The following is a 23,650-nucleotide window of genomic DNA, read 5'->3' on the forward strand; positions in this document are numbered from 1 at the left end:
TTGTCGTATGTAATCGTATTTTACCATTTGTTATAAATATTTCTATAATATACATTTTTCAGTTAAGAAAAAGTACACTTAGGTATTTTCTTGTAACATTTATTGTATTACATACATTTTCTTGTATGAAGTATTTATTAAACATAGCTAGGTAACAGGAAAATGAAGGAAATTTGACAGGAGTATGATGAATTACATTTTATTAGACGCGGACCATTCATCATAATTAGATTGATATTATGCTTTCTTTTATGATTATTTCTTTCATAAAAATCCCTTTCAGGTAGTACTTTCTTAGAAGACATTAGCGAACTTTACCTCCCACTAGTATCACATTGGTCATAACACGGAAGTCGTATTCGATACTTGGCAAATTACTCAATACAATCTTTATATAATAGAATGAACTGATCACAACAACGTCATTAAATGGTAAGGAATTTTAGTCATAAACACTGTGACATGGGATTTAATAAAATAAAATGTGCACTACAAAACTTAAGACTTACAAAATATTTATTACAGATTATTAGATTTTATAAACTAGATCTATTCTAGACTTCTATATATATTCTAGACTAGACTTTGATATATAGATAAAGCACTGAGGTCTGTCTACTAGGGACAATTTAAGTCACAGTCTCCGCTTGAAAGATATGTTAAACTTAAAATAGAAAAACCGCTCTTGAAACAAGATTTAAGTTTGAGTTATATACAGGACAGTACTATGAATATTTCAAGTTTTAACACATTTTAAGACTTTGTTCGACCCCTTATTAATTTAAAAACATTACTATTAGAAATGTATAGAAATTACATTGTTTCATTAAAACACTGACCGGTCTTGTGTAAAGATTTGACTTAAGTTAAAATACTGCGTATACTACTTATTTTATTTGTAATTCTGAGTAATAACTACAGACTAGCGCTTAAAATAAATACCCAAAGTTTTTAAATTGAGGATGTATCAAACATTCTTTATACTCTATATTATTTAAATTATATTAAGCAAGCCGTTTGAAAGATGGATCTATTGGTAAGCATAATGACTTTTACAATTACTACAATTATTAACAAAAACAACAGTTTTTCTTTCGATTAATTACGCACCAATACAATACGTTGTTGACTTAATAAATACCGAATTAGTATATCTTAAATAGGAGAATCGGCTGTGTATGGTGTGGTTCCTGACCAAGTGATTTTCGCATCTTGCCATCTGTAAAATAGAGTTTTTTTTTATTAATCGCTTGTACTTATTTAAAAAAACCAGTAGCCCGTAACTAGTAGCCTGCATTGGTTATGGTTACGAGTGCGTAAGCCTTCTACTTCATCTTTTGATAAAAACCGCGTGAAGGTTTTTAATATTTAGAAGGTTTTGACTCAATAAAGTAGTACAGTTTACTAACGTTAATAAACATTTCGTTTGAACATATAACTATTGATAATTTATTGAAAAAAAAATCCTTAAATGATTTAAAGTTTACGCCATTTCTTCTTTATTACTCGTCTTACTTTAAAACTAAATACCCGCTATTTTCCTATTAAAAACAATTGGTTAAACCAAACATTCAATAAAAACAAATTTTGAAACAAATTTAAGCATTGTTCGTTCGTTATTTTCGATAATATATCAGATCGGTCTTTAATATTCATTGTGAAAAACATTATTCGATAGTAAAAAAATCCAGTGGCGCTTCAACCTTTTAGGTCTGGGCTTCAGATTTCTGTATCTGTTTCGTTCTGGCAAGTTCAGGCAGGTGGTCAGCCTTCTGTGCCTGACCCTCGCCGTCAGCTATTTGGATCTAAGGCATACCGTTTCCTCACTATGTTTTCCTTCACCGTTCGAGCTAGTGCTAAATGTGCACATAGACAGAACGTCACTTGGTGCACCGCTGGGTATCGAACGTACGACCACAGAGATTGCAGTTCCCGAAGCCTTAAGATCACACTGCTCTGTTATTATTATTATGTAGATAAACAATCTAGCAGCTTAATAAGCTGATGCAGACGTAGCTAAGGATATAGAGGAATTGTCGAACCTATTTTTAAAAGAGTTCAAAGGTGCACACAATTCCACTTTCCGGAAGCCTTTTCTTATTCATGTTCGATAAAAAAGCTATTTAAATAAATGTCGGTCCTTAAAATATAAGTAATAATTGTTTTATTTGTAATACATTTTTATATTCTTATGTCAGTTGGGTTTGTATGGTTAACGGTTGAGCAAAAATATAATAATTTCAACACTCATTCTGCTTTCAAAATCAGTTTGGTTAGTGAGGACAGCCCGTAGACACCTTAATGTAGCATTTCGTCTGGGGATTTGCTGCGACGCAGTTGCCAAATGTTTGCAGCTACCAATTATAGCAGAATTGTAATGGGAATACACTGCACTATTGCTATGTTTTGGAAGGTTATTTGGTGGTGATGAGAGCAGTATATCTGTGTTCAATAAAACTGGAATATCGGCTTTATTAAAATTTGTAGTTCTTGTAGTAGACTGTATTTTAAGGCGAAGAATCAATTTACCTTCATTATGTTGAAAAAGGTTTTTGGTTATTGCTCAACATTCATTTGACTCATTCACCAAAATGAATTCCAATTTGCGATAATTAGTGAATATTATAAATACATTATAGATTACTTTTTACCAATACCCCATCTATTTGGACTGAGTATCTATGATTTATTTTAACCAACTTCGAAATACCGGAAAGAACAGGTACCCGACGCGTATATTATTTTAAATTACTACATGTCTTTCGGGAAGTCATTCCGTATCTATTCCAGAAACGGTTCCATAATATGTAAAATTCTTTTTTTTTTGTGTAATAGGAGGCAAACGGGCAGGAGGCTCACCTGATGTTAAGTGATACCGCCGCCCATGGACACTCACAATGCCAGAAGGCTCACAAGTGCGTTGCCGGCCTTTCAAGAATTGGTACGCTCATTTCTTGAAGGACCCTAAGTCCAATTGCTTCGGAAATACTTCAGTGGGCAGCTGGTTCCACAAGTGGTGGTGCGCGGCAAAAACTGCCTTGAAAAACGCTCAGTTGTGGAACGACGGACGTCGAGGTGATACGGATGGTATTTTATATTTTGCCTTGACGTCCGATGATGAAAGTCAGCTGCTGGTATTAGACCGAACAACTCCTCTGAACACTCTTCATGGTAAATGCGGTAGAAGATAAATCAATAATCAAATAAATCAATGATATAAAGTTAATAAAGAGCTTACTTGGTGTGAATAAGTTTTTCAAGGGGAGTGGCGCTGATGTCGTCATTTCTTAAAGTACCGGCCTCTTCGTGAGCGCGTGTATCAACATTGAGTAGCACATGACATCCCCCACAAGTGTAGTAATGAATGTCAAATCTATGAAAAATGTTTTACGATAAAATTAATTAGTTTATTAATAATTGTAACATTAATTCTGGTTTGGATATAAATAAATAACCGAACTTGTTTGTTGTCAAATGTTAACACACATCCATAGTATAAACCAAAATTTATAAAATTTGCTAAGCTGATTAACATAGATGTATAACAATGATTATATAATTCTAGTATACATTTTAAATATTAAAGAAAATACATACTTTTAAATTACCTAGTGGAGTAGCGTAACACGCATTGAATAAGAAAATAATTCTAATCGTTTATATATTTTAAATAAGCGATACTAAAGTCTAACATAAAATTATAAATACCTTCGTTCGGCGTGATAATTTCGCAACAACTCCCGGTTTGTATTGAAAAGTACCCCAAAATGTCCAGAACAGCTAGTTACCTAAAAAATTATACATGTAAAATACATAGGTATTCAAAAATGTGTATCAATTTTACTACGCCAAGGTCTAAAATTGCTTGTTTTTGTATGTGGTGTTAAGGCGCATTTTAGGCGTCAATACACTCCGGTGACTGTGGTTGAGTACATACAGTTTAAAACAAAATTAAATCAGATATTTGATTTAAGGTCCAATTTTAAATTTTTACGCCTTTATTGTACCTTGAAATACATTAAAACTTTAATAATAGGTGGCAAAGGTTAACAATTCATTAACATGTTACAATGTTTTCGATACAACAATGAATCAAATAGTAGCTTTGGCTAAAAAACGCTTTTGTATATTTTTTTTAAATAGTAACCCAAATTGGTAAAGCTGGTGTCTTCAGTCTGGATCCAGGATACTGCTTCGATACATGACCGGTGGTATTTTCTTCTCCGCCATACCATACAAGTAGTCCAACTGGGCTGCGAGATAAAACCCCAAATTGTGGCATTGCCTGAAATCACAAATAGATTATCATTAGTCAAATTACTTTAAGTTGGATTAAATAAACTAAAGGGTCTTATTTTTGGGTGAAAAACAGTGAACACAGATAATAGATACACCCAATTACACTATGGGGGTTTTTTTGTATGTTGATTATCATTATTTAGTCAAAAAAGTAAACGTAGATTTCAGTCGTAGTAAAAAATTAAAAGAGGAAGGAGAAATGAAAAAACTGTTTTTAACGGATTAAAGTTATGTATTATTATAAATTTACAATTATTTAACATAATTTTAAATTTATCCGACGTTTCGCTTTAATCCGTTAAAAACAGTTTTTTTCATTAAATGTGTAAAGGTTATGTCAATCAAAGACAATATTAGGAAGGAGAAACTTTAAAGAGAGGCACCAAAATATGTCATATCCAGATTCCACATGTTATAACTGAGTACTGAGCGACAATCGTTTTTGCATTTAATGTTTTTATACGAGAGTTGATGTCAATTAAAAGGACGTACATAATGGTCTTCATCCCCTACATACTGCACTCCATTATGAAGATATGGGGTCGCACGTCCGGTCAGCAACAGAGTGGTAACATTTAGAGACCCCTCCACTTGAGTGGATACAAGGTAGTTCAATTTTCCATCCAAATCCTTCTTTATACTGAAAACCGAGAAATAATATATTCACAAATGAATTATTATACCAATTAATATTAATTTCATCTTCAATTTCAAGCAATAAAACAATCAATGTTATTTTGTTGGTCTGATTGACGTGAACAGCAAATTAAAAACAAATTATATTTAATCTCTGCACTGTACTCATTCACTCCTTTAAATTATAGAATTTATATGTAAAATATAATAAATTATCAATAAAGTACCTAACATTAAAAGCTTATTATATAAGTAGTACATATAATAAGCTTTTAATGTATATTAGTAGTATTAGTAATTTACAATAGTAATATTAGTAAATTAGTCAAGAAGTCTAAAATCCAAAAAAAAACCTTGTATGATATATATACAGCCTCAGCTTACACTTCGTGCATACGAAACTATGTTTTTCATTAATAATTTAATATACTTTTCTTGGTTATTTAGCTATTAAGTAAGCGCCACTTTTGCTAATTTATATAATGTAAATACATTTCGTAATCTTTATTGATCAATGGCTTAAAAACTCGTTAATAAATCAAGCGTTTTCTGACCGTTAATTATAAGTTTTTCATTCATTTTCACTTACTTTTCGCATCCTCTCGAGAGAATAGCTGAGTACAAAAGGAGCAAAGCACCTGAGCCATCTTCCGACTGAAACTAATTGATTTATTTATTATGCATTGAAATATAATATGTTATATTTAGAAATTATGATAAGAATATACATAATGATATCTCTGTATTTTATAGATTTGTTTAACAATTTAAAATGCTTTATATATTTCGATCTTCTTTCACAAAAAAATGGAGAAAAGATTGCATATTAAAGACAAAGTCAGTGCAAATCAGTGATAAATAAATTTTGTATATATCTAAATCGAACCGCTAATTTCGTTTTTATTATTGTTACGAGTAATTCTTCCCAGGGCAATTTAATTTTGTAACATGATAACTAGATTATTATTTGATTATTATTTATTAAATTTCTAGTCATTATATCTGAATCGATGTATAGTTGTAATAGAATTTATAATAATTATAAGAAAATTATCAAACAATACAGGTTATGTAACTTAGGTTTGTATCCTAGTTACTTTAAATCCGGGTCTAATCGAGACATATATAACAAATAATACTCCATGGTGATACAAATCTAATTCGAGACATACTGATTTCCATACAATGTTTTCCCTCATTGTACGAACGATTTTTAGATGCGCGGATAGACAGAAACTTCAATTATGCACAGCCGGGGATCGAACCTACGACCTCAGAAATGAGAGTAGCCCGCTGAAGCCACTAACTAGGACAACACTGCTTTTAACAAGTTAATATATTAGCTGCAAATAACATTTATTAAACATTTATCCTGGGCTCCTGATTTTGTGAGAATAGTATATAAGGAGAAATGTAATTTTATATTTTCAATTCTTAATGAAATAGTTTATGTATATTACTAAAAGAAAGCAATTCTCGTAAATATTCACGACGTAAGTTGGTCGACTTAGAAACTTAATCCTATATGCTCCGGCATTCGGGTGTGACACTGAATACGGTTAAGGATTTAGGTCTAGCCGTATTACAAACGAATTAAGTGGAATACCAAGACTACATAAGTTAGGCAAAAAGGTTTTCTATGAATTCAATATCCAAATTAATAATATCAAAGTACATCTTCAAATAAAGATCCAAAGCTGGAGCGATTTCTTTCTTTTGAGATTCTGTCTATTTGCGCAAGATATATTTAATTATAGTAAATACATTAATTTTTTTATGTATTAGAAATGTTGTTACTGTCATTTTTATTTATTTATTTATTTATTTATTTATTTATTTATTTATTTTCTCACAAAAACTTAAACTTAGGACATAAGGAAGTGACAGTTATATTATACTTCTGTTTATGAAAAAAGCAAGTCTGTGTGAGACTGATGCCTGCTAAAGGTAATAGTACCTGTGTTACAGGTCATCAGGCCTCCACCACTTCGGATCGACAGAAGATACAAAACAATACAATACAATACAATACATTACATTACAATACATTACATTACAATATATAGAGGAAACCACATAGGGTATGTGTGTAGGTGTAAATTATGTGTATGTGTGTGGGTGTGAGTCTGTGTATGTTTTATGTTTTATTGCTTAAGTGTTAGTCTATTAAAGCTAAAACTATTATACTAAAAATTTATTCCCTATTATTAACAAAGATTAGAATCAACTTTAAACTCAACTATTTAATTATTGTCAGCATTTTTTCTGTTTCCTCATAGTTGAGGTCCAGTAGCCACAGTGCAACCGTCTTCTTGCACTCGTGTTTAGTTAGGGGATATGTGGAAACGCATGAGTTGACCTTATTATACAAGTAATCCCCCAAAAAACAGAAGAATTTCTGGGCAAAACTTGTGCGAAAGGGCTTCGAAGTGATCACTATGCCTTTTCTACGCTTGTTATCTTTAAGGTGTTGGTCATAATTGATAAGTGAGTGCTTGCGTAAAATTGTGGCAAGAATGAACATTTGACGCACAGAGAGTACCTTCCAATGTCTGTATACCTCAGTGGTGGGACAAATGAAGGGAAGGGAGGCACTAACCTTGAGTATTGCCCTCTGAGCTCTCTCCACTTTCAGAAGGTGGGTTTTTGCTGAGCCACCCCAAGTGGAGATGCAATAGCTCAGAATGGATTGACCTAGCGACAGGTAGACAGTTTTTATAATTGTGTTATTAGCAATGTGCCTCAAAATTTTGAATACATATATCAGTTTTCTAATTCTACCTGCCAGTAGGTCAATATGAGCCTGGAAATTTAGATAGGTATCTAGTATGACTCCCAAGTACTTCACTGTGCCTGCGGAGTTGAGCTTTGGACACCCGCAGTGCTCCCCGGTCAGACATGAACCAGCATGTGACACAAGTACCAGACCAGAAGGAATGTCGCGCCTGGACATTGCGAAGGTCATGAATTTGGTCTTTTCGGTATTAAGGGCCAGAGAACTGCGATGTAGCCAATCCGATACCAAATTCAGACCCCGCTGAGCATGTCGAAAGGCCTGAAACCAATCTTGACCATGGAACACTAAGGCTGCGTCATCAGCAAAGGCAACAATTTTTCCATTTCTTAGGTTCATCCCACATAATTCATTAATGTAAATGAGGAACAATGTGGGCCCAAGAACGCTGCCCTGCGGCACACCAAAGGTGACTGGTAACTCGGTGCTAGTCCACTCTCCCACCCTGACAACTTGCGTGCGTTCAGACATGTAACTCGTAAAGAGTTGGTGAGGCATACCCCTGATGCCCAACCTCTCCATTCTGTGCAAGAGGATTTCTGCCGAAACAGTGTCAAACACCTTGCACAAGTCAATGAACACACCAATCACTTTTTCCCTCCTGTCCATATTCCTAACAATAAAATCTGTCACGCTATGAACTGCGTCATCAGTAGACCTACCGAAACGAAAACCATATTGGGAGTCTGAAATAATATTGTGTTTGTCGAGGAAATCAACCAATCGCCTGTTCAATAATCGTTCCAAGATTCATTATATATTACAGAGCTTCTAAATAACGTCAAATTATTCAGGAGTCATTAATATATAGATCTAGTAATATTGGCAAATCAAATAAAATACTAGTATTAAAGGTTTTAAACTGATTTCACTCTGACTATGTTTTTTTAAAATTTGTGATACATGCAATGACAATGGCAGCTGACAGAAAAGATATTGTTTCAGCCTATATATAGGTATATATGTTTTATTGTATTGTGGTATGTGGGAATGTGGTAGCGTTTAAATACCATTACATAGATATTTTACTATTTAGTCCCACCCATTTTTTATTTAGTAACACCAGTAGACTTAAATAGTAATTGTCTTTGATATAATTATTAGTTCTATCCTTTCCCATAGACGTTTTAACGAAAAATATTTTCTCATCCCTAATAGAGAATATTCAGTACACTTTCATGAAATTCGCCCAAATTACGTCTACATAAACTAAAAGCATCGTAAAATATAACTTTGGGATTGAGCTCGGCAAAAGTTTACGTAGCTGTTGACAGGACGACAACTTGACTGACGAGAGGAATTGAACCTAATTTAACGTCATAAATCTTTTAGTAACTAATCGTATTTTCATATACACATGTACATAGTTATTAACAACTTATTACAAAGTCAGAAAGCCTGAATGAACAATGTATAGTATTTCCTAGTAGAAGTGTTAGTGATTAAACATAAGCTAGGTTGATGATTATTTTGAAGTAGTCCTATCGTATGCGATCCTTTTGGCAATGAGTGTCCGTGGGCGGCGATATCACTTAACATCAGGTGAGGCTCCTGGCCGTTTGCCTCCTATTACATATAAACAAAGTACTTCAAATGAATGAGGCTGAGACTGAGGCTAATGCAATGACATTATAAAAGAGATGTACACCAAACTTGCAAACACCGTCAAAATCGGTATCGCTATCGCAATTTTTTTTTTTTTTTTTTTTTAAGACAATTCACACCAATTGACCTAGTCCCATGCTAAGCTGGTGAAGCTTGTGTTATGGGTACTAGGCAACGGATATACATACATATTATAGATAGATGTACATATAAATACATATTTAAACACCCAAGACCTAAGAAGAACACCAAATGCTCATCACATCGATGTTCGCCTCAGCCGGGGATCGAACCCGGGACCCATGGATTCGCAGTCAGGGGTACTAACCACTAGACCAATGAGTCGTCATTGAACTAATTTTGATGCTGACAACGGGCTTAATGGTGGCATTACATGCCCAGTAAAAACTTTATATTAAACCTTAATCCCAAATTTCACAATCTTAGAACCTTAGTGACGCAAAATAGGTATTAATTAAGTTAATCTAATATATAAAATTCTCGTGTCACAATGTTCGTTACCATACTCCTTCGAAACGGCTCGGCCGATTCTCACAAAATTATTTATGCATATTCTGTAAGTCTGAGAATCGGCTACTATCTATCTTTCAACCCCCTTAGTAATAAGTCCAGACCAAATTATTATTTTATTTTTAGATTTTTTTTTATAATACAGCATACATAATATATATTCAACAACTAATTTTACCCCTCTACGATCAACCCCTATTTTTTATTATTGTAGATAGTAATTTATATTTTTATTGAACTAAAAATCGTTTCCTAGAAATAATATACATGGCAAAACAAACGTTTGCCGGGTTAGCTAGTATTAATATATAATAAGCACACACGTTCGGGTTACAACCCAAGTCCCCCGCGAACGCTAGATCCGGTATGTTGGTTACATAATTAGTATTTTTATTATTCTAATGCCTAAACGAAATGGCTAGCCACATTGACTTTATGCTCAGAATTGCACTAAGATGTTCTAGTTATAATTGGATATTATCTCAAATTGATATTCTGAATTATATTTTCTTTACTCTATAATCAATTATATTGAATGTTAATTAATTATAAAGTAAAGTTTAGGCACATTGATTTCTTGACAGTCTCCATTTCTTCAGGCGTAAGATGCTGCAGCCACTGTTCCGTCACCAATAATAACAATTACAAAGTAAAGTAATATTCATTTTTAAATTGCATATTTGTATTTCTTAATCTAGTTTATTGTCTTTTTTTATTGTATAATTTATATTCTCTTTTATCATTGTTATATTTCCATTTAAATGTTTTGCACACTTTTCATTGATGCACATCCCTGTATTGTATTTTTTGTGTCGTGAAATTAAATAAATAAATATTTTTTTATGTTTTTTACTTACTAAATAAAGATAGCGCTTTATAAATATTTGTAGATCCTCCAGACTCTTCAACTCGAACATATGCAGCTTAAAATCATCAGAAAAATATTTTCAATTCAAATGTATAACTGAAAATTAATAATAAACCAAATGATTATAATATAACTAATTACTCAAAAAGATTTTTTTTTAATGTTATTTAGTGTTAAATATATAACAACGGTTCAATGGTTAGCTTATGATGGGTTCGATCCTCGATAGGAGAATATTTGATTTGGACTAATAGGAACAAAAAAACTCCCAAATAATCAGACTTAGATGTACATATAACCCATCTGCGTTAACACAATATCTGTAGAAATGTTAAATGATTGACAATATTAAACCTTAATTAAAACGAAACCATGAAAAATGTATGTATTCTGTTTATTGCTTTTTTAATTTTCTCATTTTTAATGCAACAATTATTCTTATTGTATATTGTTTACGTATCTAGAAGAGTAAATTAGGAAATAAATAAATTCTAATACGGGGACAAGTTACCGCTCTGTCCTAAAAGTACCTTCTCAGTGATGCCATCTTGATAATAACTCGAGCTGTGCTGGACATAAGTGTTATCAGTTGGCAAGGCAACCACGGCCTGGGGGTCTGAAGCACCGGCGCCAGCTGCACAACGCCATATAACTTCACTGCACGCCCGCCAGAGGGCCTCTTCTTGCTTCTCTTCAGAGGGACGTAAATAGCTGAAAATAGGCTTTGTTAGTTAGTTTTGCTTTGGATATTTTGTCATATAAGTTCCATTTTAATATTACTATAAATTTAGCAGTGTTGGCATAATGGCTTCAGCGTGCGAGTCGCATCCCTGAGGTCGTAGGTTCGATCCTCGGCTGTGCACCAATGGACTTTTTTCTATGTGCTCATTTAACATTCGCTCGTACGGTGAAGGAAAATATCGTGGGGAAACCGGCTTGCCTCAGTCCCTAAACTCGACGTCGTGCGTCAGGCACAGGAGGCTGATCAACTTCTTGCCTATTAGATTAACAAATGATCATGAAATAGATACAGAAATCTGAGGCCCAGACCTAAAAGGTTGTTGCACTACTAATTTTTATAAATTAAGACAAACCAATACGACAAGTAGCCAATACAATTTAGTTGTATTGTAGTTCGTGTTAGTAGAATGATAGAGCAATATTTCACAATCACAAGCAATTTTGCAGTTTAGGAAATCTAAAACTTAATGTATTTCAAATGATAAAATAAATAATATAATTTGCAAAAATTTAATATAAATCAACAAAATAAATTAATTAATTCACAGCTGACTCCTCAGTAAACGCAAAAAATTTGTTCTCGGTAATTATTTAATGTAAAAATTATTTGCCTTGCCATGTAATGCTTGCTTTAATAAAGTTTATATGTTAATTGACTATCAAAAAATCATTTCGTAAATCTCTCAATCTCATGTTGAACTGATTACATGACATAAGTCTATCAAATATGCTTAATTTAATATGGAAGAATTTATATAGAACAGATGAAAAACTAAAATTAAAATCCTTGGAGAAGGTAAGTCTCGGAACAATCTGATATCTTAGATCAAACTATGGTTAATATCGTTATCTCGTACAAGAGAGCTCGTGATAGATAGAACGCATGAAAATGACTAGACGTAGTATCGCCGTAGATTTATGCCCCGAAACACCGCATGTACGAGAAATATGACAGGCATTAGGGCGTTCGTACAGTGAATATTATGGTGTACGGTAAACGAATGGTGGAGCAATGATAACCCGAAAGCTACACAATGTACAAAAAATATAAACGAAACTATTATATACATTTTATATATATAATGTTTATACTTTACAATCTAAGGTCTCTACTTTTTGGTAACAACGTACATAAATTACGACATAATTTCTACGAACATATACTACAGAGCAAAAAATTAACAACATCAAAGTCAAATCAGTTTCCAAATTTTTTTCGTAGATTATCTTTGTCAGTCCTTAATCTCTTATTCTACTCTCTTCTTCATATATATTTTTGCTATGCAACGATTCATATTATTAGCTGCATTGAATAAAGCTGTGATAAGCTATATGATCAATTAAATTCAGGTATCCTAGTACACGGTTTATATAAATAATATTTAAATTAATGGATATCAATTACTGTTCTATAGTTTTCTATTTGGTTATTTGTACGCTGTATCATTAAAAACCAATATCTAACCCTTAAGATAGTTAACAGATAATCTTTATAGTAAATATATTCGAAAAAACTTTACATCAATCGACCCATTTTTTAAACTCCAACCATATTTCTACCGCTTTTTATATTTTGACGTAATACATTTTCAAATGCTTCTGCTTATTCCGTCACAACACTCAGGCTATCGCTACAGCCACTCGCGGTAAAATATTGGCAACATCGTTAAAACGTGCGAATAAAAGTTATTCACTTTTCTGTTTGGGCAAATGTTTTAGCATGTTGATACTAGTTTGTGGATTTTGTTCGGAAAAAAACTGTGGTTTTTATGTGCTAGTAGGTGTCAATGTAAATGACGCTTCAGACTTTTGTTTTAGCATACAGTTTTTATAAACGGGGGTGTTTTATGTTGCTCGTTAGTTGTCAATGTTTTGTGTAATAATTTCTCTGCGTTTTTAAAACTTAACGTGAAACAAAAGACGAAACAGTAGCGCGTTTCATTTGTTTCCATTTGCTCTAACCGAGAAAAGGTATCGTGTCGGGTGTATGTAATTGAACTAGATAAATATGTTGTTGACTAATCAAAGAAAATAAAACACGATTGACTTTTAAATAGAAAATACAGTTTTTTGTAATAACAAAAAATACTTATTATCTGTAACTAGCATTTGTCTTTTTATGGATATAACTCGTGCTTTTAAAGTCCTACCAATTAAAATAAATTTAATTATCTTAAACAATCATTGGTTAGTGATTTGTTCTGATTGAAATTTTTACCTATCTGGATGCTCAGTCGATTTGTTGTCTTTAGTTACGGGACGGGAATCGAATAGTAGCCATTTGATGATGTGGGCTTGAAGACCGGAGAGCAAAGATCTGGTCCCATTTCGCTGCGCTGACAGGCCATAACCTATTGACAAATTAAATTATGAACAAGTGTTCTACATAAAAAGAACACGCAAGAGGATCACTTCATTAAAATTAAGTAATACCACCCCTTATGACACACACATCTTTATTTACTTGTAAGCAATAAATATCCTTACGATTCTGTAACTCACTTTTACATAAGGAGGAAGCTTGTAGTTTATTGTTTATCAGAATGCCAAATCGTAAAATTACTGCTTCACGACTGATTTGAACGCGACAGCCGCTGCGAAAACCGCTGTGCGAGTTCGAAAAGTGAGTTACAGAATCGCAGAGCTGCTATCAAATAAAAACCTAAATAATAATTTCCCACAAAGTTTTATGCTTTCTTTTATTGTAAATAATTGTAATACAATTATTCATGGTTCAAACACTTTATTAAGGCAACCCAAGAAAAAAGTTTTTTACTTATTTTGTTATCCTGGTATGATAATTATCACGGAATTAGATTAGTTCTATCATTATTAAAACTATCTTATACTAATTTCATTCTTAACTTTTAGTGTCAAATACCTAAACAATTCTCCGCCGGACGCATTACAAGCGGAGTATGAATCCACTCCCCACGGGGTGGACATGCTGCAGTGCCAAATGCTGTAATCCGCAATTCCTGAACATAAATGTTTTAAAGATAACTTTGGTAAGAATAAGTTCCTCTTCCTATTAACCTAAAATTAACTTCTTAATTTAAATATTTATTTCATAGATAAACAGAATTCAAGCCACTGTAACCGTTTAAAGTATTATTCGTTTAATGAAGGTTGCTTTCATTGTTAAATGGATGTGGTTTAATGAATGGATGTTAGCAGTCTGGGACATCCCTGCGATTCTGTAACTCACTTTTCGAACTTACACAGACATAATAAACAATAAACTACAAGCTCCCACCTTTTCAGAATACCAAATCATAAAATGACTGCTTCACGACTGATTTGAGAGCGACCGCCGATGCGAAAACCGCTGTGTGAGTTCGAAAAGTGAGTTACTGGGCTGTTATTATGGCCAAAAAACTGAGGCAATACGATTTTATCAGTATGCAATTATTTAACCTTTGAATAAAAGTTGGGAGTGGTTTGGGTCCGAAGTGTACGAACGTAACCTTATGAATTTTATTATGATAAAAATTAAAAGGAAAATAATAGATTAAATTAAATTTTAAAAAGTTCAGTTATTTGTTCGTTTCTTAAATCTTTTATTGATTCTTAAATTTAAACCAAGACAGTGCCACAATAAACCCTCACGGTCATTCCCCTGCAGTTGTAGCAGTAATACCTTGCAACGCTGCCAGTTCACTTTTGGTAGAGGAAGTTAATTCATTGATATAATTTTGTTACAGCAACTTAGGTAAAGCCTGACAATACAAAATCTTCATTTTGCAAAAAGCTATTGAAACTAATTTCTTCAAAATAGCAAGAATCTTAATTAAGTTGTGAGTGTTTCATTATTCATAGTCATCTGTAAAATTTTATAAATAATATTATATTTTTTTAAATAAAAATTATTTAAATTTGTCATTCAAAGTACTTATTTTTTAAATCCAAAATATATTTAAAAAATTGAGATTTTTAAATTATCTATAAGATGTCTATTGCATAAATTGTAACAGAAATAGCTTACCATAGCCATTGCTTCCGTGATTGGAGTACCACCTACTACAGCAGGCCTCGCTCCCACCAGCACCCGGTTTCGAGCATATAACACACGTTCTAGAAGAATATCCAGAAAATTATTTGTTACAATGTAATTACCACCAAAAACCTAAGAACTATATTATTTATCATTGCGTCCGGATTTAAAATCTAATTATTTCAATTGCAAACGCATTTTTTTTAAATAGTTAAAAAAAAATATAATTTTGCAAGCCTATTAGAAAAATGTAAAAAAAAAGTCCACATAAGACACACCATAAAATTCTTCTTGAGGCGTGCCCAACATATACTTTCTTAGCATTCTCTTTGGAGTATCGTGAATAACATACTCCGTATACACGTTCATAAGCATTGCTATCAATTACAAAACAAATATTTTTTAATTTAAAATATCAGCATATCACCGTAACATCAATATCCAAATATTTAATTTCAATTAAAATATTATTTTTATTTTACTGAATATGGATATATAGTAGGGATATGTAGTTTAATTAATACGATAATAAGATCGATTTAGTTTTATGAATCAGGAAATATATTTTAAAATTAAATAAAGTTTAAATTTGAATCACAAAACTGTGTTGTGGCTAGTTCAGAATCCCTCCACTCACTGCAAGGAAACAATTGAAATTGGAACGATACATTGATTTGAAATAGAACCAATTGACGCTTTCGTGCAAGTTGCATGTAAGTGATTTATTTTAAGCGATGGTGATATCTGAACACCACACAGGGCGTGTTTTCTCACCTAGTTCAGTTTATTGTACATTGCATATATATCGCTAGGGAATAGAATTAAAAAAAAGTCGAAACTATGGCGCGTTTCGCGGAAAACGGATCATGTCGCGTATCTGTTATTGGACAATAATTGCAATTGAGAAACTACTCACAATCGAACCCATCGTTTTGTCCTTTGTTTTACATTCACATCGGAGACTTAATAAATTAGAAGAGTAGCCTTACTGTCGCTAAGAAGAAAACTTTTCCAGGCAACCTTAATTAAGATACTATGTTTCTTTCACTATCCCTAGTCCATATATAAATAACGATTTGTTTTATTTAAATAATACTGAGCAGTGTTGGTCTAGTGGCTTCAGCGTGCGACTCTCATCCCTGAGGTCGTAGGTTCGATCCCCGGCTGTGCACCAATGGACTTTCTTTCTATGTGCCCATTTAACATTCGCTCGAGCGGTGAAAGAAAACATCGTGAGGAAACCGACATGTCTTAGACCCAAAAAGTCGACGGCGTGCGTCAGGCACAGGAGGCTGTTATCTGCTTGCCTATTAGATAGAAAAAAATAGATCTTGAAACAGATTCAGAAATCTGAGGCCCAGACCTAAAGAAGTTGTAGCGCCACTGATTTTTTTTTAATTTAAATAAAACGATTAACATTGAAATATTCTCAGTTTTTCTTAACACCATGTATTGTACTGCAATAACCTTTAGGTGTCATTTATGGATGGTTTAAAATAAATTTATTTTTAGGATTACAACGACAAAATTTACAATAGTTCTACACGAATAAACCTGGTGATTTAATTTTGTATTATTGTACATTTAAATTTATTATTAAGTATTGGAGTTTATACATTTTAGTTGAAATATATCACTCTATATTTAAGTATTGTAGAGACAAGATTATTAACTGTAACACTTGGTTTAGCCTTTGAATTTTTATCTAACTAAAAATTGATATAACTTCAAATCAAATACAATAAAATGCGTTCATCCAATTCTACATATTTTTCTGATAAATCATTCTGTGTCGAGATCTGGATGCTACAGATAGCTCAGTGGTATACATACATATTTCTATGGAAAATAGCTTTCAAAGTAAAAAAACTCAGAGCTGGACCTCACAATTACATCTAAAAAAAATTTGCATAAATTAATATTATTCTGGAGCCAAACCTAAAATAAAAGCCAAGCCAAATATAAAATGCTTTATATTTTATTATTTTTTAAGACTTCTTTTAACAAACATCCAATTAAGTAGCATAAACGATACTAATTAAAACACGTACCCATTCTTCGACCTTGAAAACGATTAGCAATTACCAAGAAATCACAGCACTTAAAACGTCAGAACACTATACTACGTTGGAGGCAAGTGAGGGATTCCATGTATGCAATCAGTTTCAAGGGCGAAATGCAACGTGATTAGGGCTAATTTATGAGGTGAAAATAGGTAACACCGAATAGCAATGAACATTTTTGATAAACACCTGGAAATTTAGTTTTGTGGTTATTTAATTAAGTACAGTTTATTGCGATATTTTAACTAGATAATAAGAAATAGAAATAACTTTACCTGTTTTTTTAATATTAATTATCAATATTAGTCAATATCTGGCATAAGGATAACACTAACATGCTACAAATAAATTATGTTAATGGATATTAATATATACACACAACTGCCAAAACATCTAATATATAAAATTCTCGTGTCACAATGTTCGTTTTTTTTACTCCTCCGAAATGGCTCAACCGATTCTCATGAAATTTTATATTCGTATTCAGTTAGTCTGAAAATTTGCTAATATCTATGTTTCAAACCCCTAAGTGATAAGGGGTGTCCACCACAAATTTAATTTTTTAGAATGTTTTTTTGGTTTTATTTTTTTATAAAAAAATAAACACAACATACAAAAATACACACAACCCCTTATTTTCACTCTTCTACGATCAACCGTTTTTTTACTATTATAGATAGTTATTTTTATTGAACTACAATTTTTTTTTACAAAAAATAATATACGTGGCAAAACAAACGTTTTCCGGGTCAGCTAGTATATTAATAATATTATTTCATACATTTTCTTATGTCATAGTTGTAATATTTTTCGTAAAGCCATTTTGAATAGATATTGCAAAATAGATAGGGCTAGTATTAAATAAACCTGCCTAAATTTCATCACCAGTTATCACAAACGAAACCATACAAATCACAGACATTGCGTCTATAAATCACGCGCCAAAACTAACGTCATTTTTAAAAATCGAATACCGCCATTTTGAAATATGTCTGCGGTTTATATTGCAAGTACTCACGAATGCGGGTGTCTATAAATAAAAGAATAATTTCCTATAAAGGTGTTGATACGATGAAGTCGATGTAACAATTTTCTAGTCAAATTGGATTCTTGTAATAGCGTCATATGTTGGAACCCGCTGATATTGGATAGGAATTTTCACTTTGATACTTTAAACTTTAAGAAAATATTTTTTAAAAATAAATCCTGCATTGCATAGCCGATACTGGCAGCTATATAAAAAATATAAAAAAAATGTTTTATCATAATAATAAATTAAAAATAGTTAATAATAAAAATGTGATATAAAAATGTTAAATAAATTATTGGGCAATTTAGAATAGTTTCACCCGTTAGTGTATACAGTACGGTCATCTCAAAGGTTTTAAACCATTCAAACGCTATTGTACCGTTTGGCACAATGCCAGCCTCTCAGCAGTGGTCAGTGGGGATCACATGACGACAGGTGGTTTGGATCTTACATCCGGTATGCACGTGAGAACTCAATATACCTTTAGGATGTTTAGATAGACTGAAATATGTAGTTAGTTTATTATAAGTCCATTTGGATTGTTTCACAGCACAACATATTGTTAGCAAAACTAAGTCCATTCTAATGTACTGTTATGAATAATCTCCTATAATATTAGTTGATATTATAGGAGAAGGATTTGAAGAAATTAAACAAACTTATTGTATTCTTAATTAGTAGATATATAATATGAATTAAAATTAAAAATTGATTCAACTCGGAAAAATCAATTAAAATTAATATGAACAAATAAACCTGTTTAAAAAAATTAAGTAACATTCTACACAACAAAACTATCTGCTCATAAATTACATTATTAATGAAAACATTAGAAAATAATATTTCTTATCAAACCCATCACTTACCATCAGCCATCCTGTCCAAAAGTGGTGACAATAGAAGATCTTGTTTATCCCCTTGCAAGCTCTTTCCTCGTTTAGTTCTTAATGCTTCATATTTCATACTATTTCGTGAAGTTGGTGTTTTATTGTACACAAGAAAGTTTGTTATTTGATCCATTTTAAAGCTAAATCTATAAATGATGTATTTACAAGTGTGATTGAATATTGATTTGAAATACAGAGAGTGGCTAATTATAAGTGTCTAATCAAATTTAGTTATCCTTTAAACAATAGATGCTGTGATTATGACAAGCGTTTCAAAACATTGCATTACCAGAATCAAACGATTGTATATTTAATACAATCGTTTGATTCTAATACTAAGGGGATCTTCTTAATAAGATTAATTGTATTAATAATTTTGTAATTATAAAAAATATATTACGTGGAGTGGAGTTTCTATATACAAGATACGCGGTACTACGAGTCGTAGTATATATCGCCAATACAGTTGGAAACTATTTTTAACTAGGTTCAAAACTGCCAAAGAAGGAGGTTTGCCATTTAACATAATATAGTATCACAAGATATTTCTACGTCTCTTTCGATATCTCTTTTATAAAATCCTATTTATACAACACTTAATGTTAACACTTTTTTAAGTTACATGCACATATGTTGACATTTAATTTAAATTTATCTACAGTCTATGATTCATAGCAATTATGACTTGTTTAGTATTGTATCCGAAGAAACTAAGCGAATAAAACATACACATAATAAACCTCCTCCTTTGTTTTTGTAGGTTACTAGTACTACTATTGAATACTAGTGTTATATTTAGATCTTAAGATCTCTTTTCGAAAAAGCAGCAAGCAAATAAATGGTTTCGTAGCACATACTACGAGTACACTAGTTCTGCTACGTTACGTAGACCCATCTACGCAGTCATGTGAACGCACATTGCTACAACAAAATTACAAAATGTCTGTTTATACAATGTTTATGTTATTTATAATGACCGTATAACATATATGTTAAACTGTATGACTGTGACTATTGTGGCGCAGAATAAATAGAATTTAGTTTAGGTTTTTAAAAAAAACCAATTCGAAATTAACCTTGAAACATTTAAAGCTTTGCTATGAAAAACTTTGCATAAATTATTTTTGAATGTTATGTTATCGATATAAAGCATATTAAAAACACGTTTATGCTTGATTGGAATTTAGAAAAAATCGTCAATAAATGTCTGACTTAGTCTAAAAAGAACCTTTTTGCGTAAAATATTTGGTTTTTAATTTATAATGTATACATTCATAACTAATACTATTTACGAGGAAGTGATTAGTCTTCTGTGACTGTCAAGCAATAATTTTTGTAATGAACAAAAAAAACGTTTGTTCCCTTTATTTACTTTTACGATGATGATTATGAATACCAAGATATAAAGTTAATTTAGCCCAACCTTAGATACCGTGCCAAAGCCCACGGGCTCCTAATTTAATATAACAAGAATGTTGCCACTCTATTAATAAAAGTAAGCCAACGGAATTATCGCTGAAAGAAATCTTTTCCTTCCAAAAAATACTCCGTTCGCAAGTTATTTATTTCACCATAGGATAATACAAGGATTCCCCATAATCGCGTCTATTTCGACCCTTCTGCCTTTTAGCTCGGGAAAAATATTATATTTCATTTTGTTCTTTGCAACAATGTTATGTAAATCAACGGTTTTCACATTATATTCTTTGATTCAATTCAGAAAAAGAACAATGGTCAATTTTTTAAGAAAAGATTTTTATTTTGCATTTTAAAAATATATCACGGCCATTTTGCCAAGTACCTTATTTAAGCAAAGAGTAAAGATTAATTGTGTAATATAAAGGACATTTAAGCAAAGGATAATTCAAAATTTTTACTGATTTAGTTATGCCTAATTATATCCAAATTAAGGAGAAAATGGTTGCTGAAAATTCACTATTGAATCAGGTTCATTGTTGATTTTCAAAATCAAATGATCGAGCGACTGAAAGTCGTTTACTTTAGAATTTACTAAGGTATCAATAAAGTAAAGTTTATTTATAGTACAACAATAAAGTTGTTGTAAAAGTCATTTTCGCAAAACATTCTTACACCATGTTACATAAGCTAAAATAAAGTTATTGAAAGCTCTGATATTTTTATTGTACTGAAATCTCTTGAAACTAATAATAAAGTTATTTTTACCGTTACGATCTGAACTATCTCAAATTATACAGCCACGGAAGCACACACATCTGAATACCAGATATTAAATTAATTTTAAATATGGAAGTAAAAATTAATGCGACACCAAAGTGTCCATTAAATTTTACTCAACAGTAAATATTTTCTTTAAAAAAAGTATTTTGAGTTTGAATAGTTCGATTTAACTATTTCCTTTGGTAAGTTAATAATTGTACACCTAAAGAACAGTTAGAACACAAAAAATCGTCAATTTACCGACTGAGCTTAGAAAGCATGGCACAAATATATTTTTAATAATGTTTAACTTGACATCTCTAAATAATAGACAATGTTTACAGCTAAACCGACTTTTGTGCAGATATAGTGTACTCACCCGTAGATTTTTTGATAACGGTATCACCCAGTGAATTTATCTGTATATCATTAACATTCTGCGCCACAATTTTCCACAGATTACTCATAGTAAGCGTGAAAGCATTTTGACGTACTGTTGTATCTGTTTGAGGTGAATACGCCGAACTGAGAACATCGCAAAGTGTTCTTGTTATATGTAGTTTTACACTGTGTAAAATTTCTTTTCTTTTTATAATACTGTGACCGGTTAGTTGTGATACTATGTATAAATTATGTACTGTGATATATGTACGTGCTATAGACAAGTTTAAGAATGCGTGATGGTGAGTTATAAATTTTCTATTATTTCTATAATGAAAAAAAAACAAATTTAATTAAGTTTTTTAATTGTTTAAATTTAAACTACTAACTCCTAAAAATAAAGTAAAATTCATGTTAATTGTAGGTAATTAAAGTAATTTTGGAGGTTATTTATCATTGTTTCTTACAGTATTATTTTTTCTAATTTTATCAAACAAGTTAATATTTTTGATACATTTATTTATTTACAAAAAATATAAAGTTTTATTTCAATATATATATTGACATATAAAATTTATTAAACTAAAGACTATTATAAATTTCGTACAATGATCAAAACTACACAATCCAATATCGATCCAGGTGTCGTATAAGCGGTTTATGATCACTTGAAGGTCAAATTCCCATTATCACGACCGAATTGTGTCTAGTCATTAGTCACCTTCAATCAAATGCTTTGAGGTTTTGGTGATGGATGAAACCCTCGGCATAAAGTATCAAGACTCATCAAGTGCTTTATAATTGGATTTTCTATGCGGTGAATACTAAGAAAAGGCTATATATAGGTATACTTTATTAATTTCTTCTATAAAGTATATTTTGAACTGACTTTAGAGTAGGACGAATTTATAGTAAGAATACCAGTAATAGTAAGAAAGCCTTATATTTTAAGATTAACATATATATTTTCGTTTCATAATGTATGTACATAATTGTTTGGGTAAAAGTACATTTTAAGAGTACATTTCAGGATTTGGAAGAATAAATATCTTTGTAATGCTCATCAAACAGTCAATTTATATAAACGAAATTCTTAAATAAAAAGAAAGGAAATTCTACCTTTATGTAAAACGATACTAGCTATATATAGATAACCTCATATAAACTTCATGCAGTAATAAATAAAAATAAAATACGTTGTTAATTTTAATAACTCGTATGTACATATCTATCATTAGATAGACCTGAATAAATTTGTTCGAAGAAAAACTAATGCATGATATATCGATAGTAATAACACTTGCCATGTCTGGGTTTAAAATAAAATGCTTAAAATAGGTTCTACCGTATTTGTTATACCTCTATTATATTTAATATTCCAGAGGGACACATTTCACGCGAACGAACGTGCAACAGTAAATCTTATGCAACCGAATAAATACAAAATTTACTCCATTGTCGTACTGACGAAATATTGCTTATATTATAAGAAATAAAATAGATGTTCGCAACATCAAATATTATAAAACAAAAATTACTTTACATATCAATTAATTTTTATAAGCGGCGATTAAACTAAGGGGTGGAAATAAAACATGTAAAGCGCCTAAAGCAGCGGCCTTTGGACAACAGGAAAAAAACAG

General features: G+C 31.5%; 1 protein-coding gene across 5 annotated transcripts; it reads right to left on the reverse strand.

The window, feature by feature from the left end:
- Positions 1-1,102: 1,102 nt before the first annotated feature.
- LOC125051414 (inactive ubiquitin carboxyl-terminal hydrolase MINDY-4B) lies at positions 1,103-22,140 on the reverse strand. 5 transcript variants are annotated; one of them, XM_047651706.1, is made up of 13 exons: positions 22,121-22,140; positions 19,428-19,525; positions 15,460-15,548; positions 14,356-14,452; positions 13,693-13,825; positions 11,264-11,444; positions 10,723-10,788; positions 5,525-5,595; positions 4,792-4,939; positions 4,148-4,285; positions 3,709-3,788; positions 3,239-3,373; positions 1,103-1,219 (listed from the first exon to the last, which is right to left on the reverse strand). In XM_047651706.1, the coding sequence occupies exons 2-13, from the start codon at positions 19,522-19,524 to the stop codon at positions 1,156-1,158; spliced, it is 1,299 nt and encodes a 432-aa protein (XP_047507662.1). In that variant the 5' UTR covers position 19,525; positions 22,121-22,140; the 3' UTR covers positions 1,103-1,155. The 5 variants fall into 5 exon arrangements, with proteins under 5 accessions (XP_047507662.1, XP_047507661.1, XP_047507665.1 ...); XM_047651705.1 differs by lacking the exon at positions 22,121-22,140 and having other exon boundaries at positions 19,428-19,592; XM_047651709.1 differs by lacking the exons at positions 19,428-19,525; positions 22,121-22,140 and adding an exon at positions 17,520-17,588.
- Between the last annotated feature and the right edge of the window lie 1,510 nt (positions 22,141-23,650).

The sequence above is a fragment of the Pieris napi genome, chromosome 7 (assembly GCF_905475465.1).
Source record: "Pieris napi chromosome 7, ilPieNapi1.2, whole genome shotgun sequence".
Taxonomy (NCBI): domain Eukaryota; kingdom Metazoa; phylum Arthropoda; class Insecta; order Lepidoptera; family Pieridae; genus Pieris; species Pieris napi.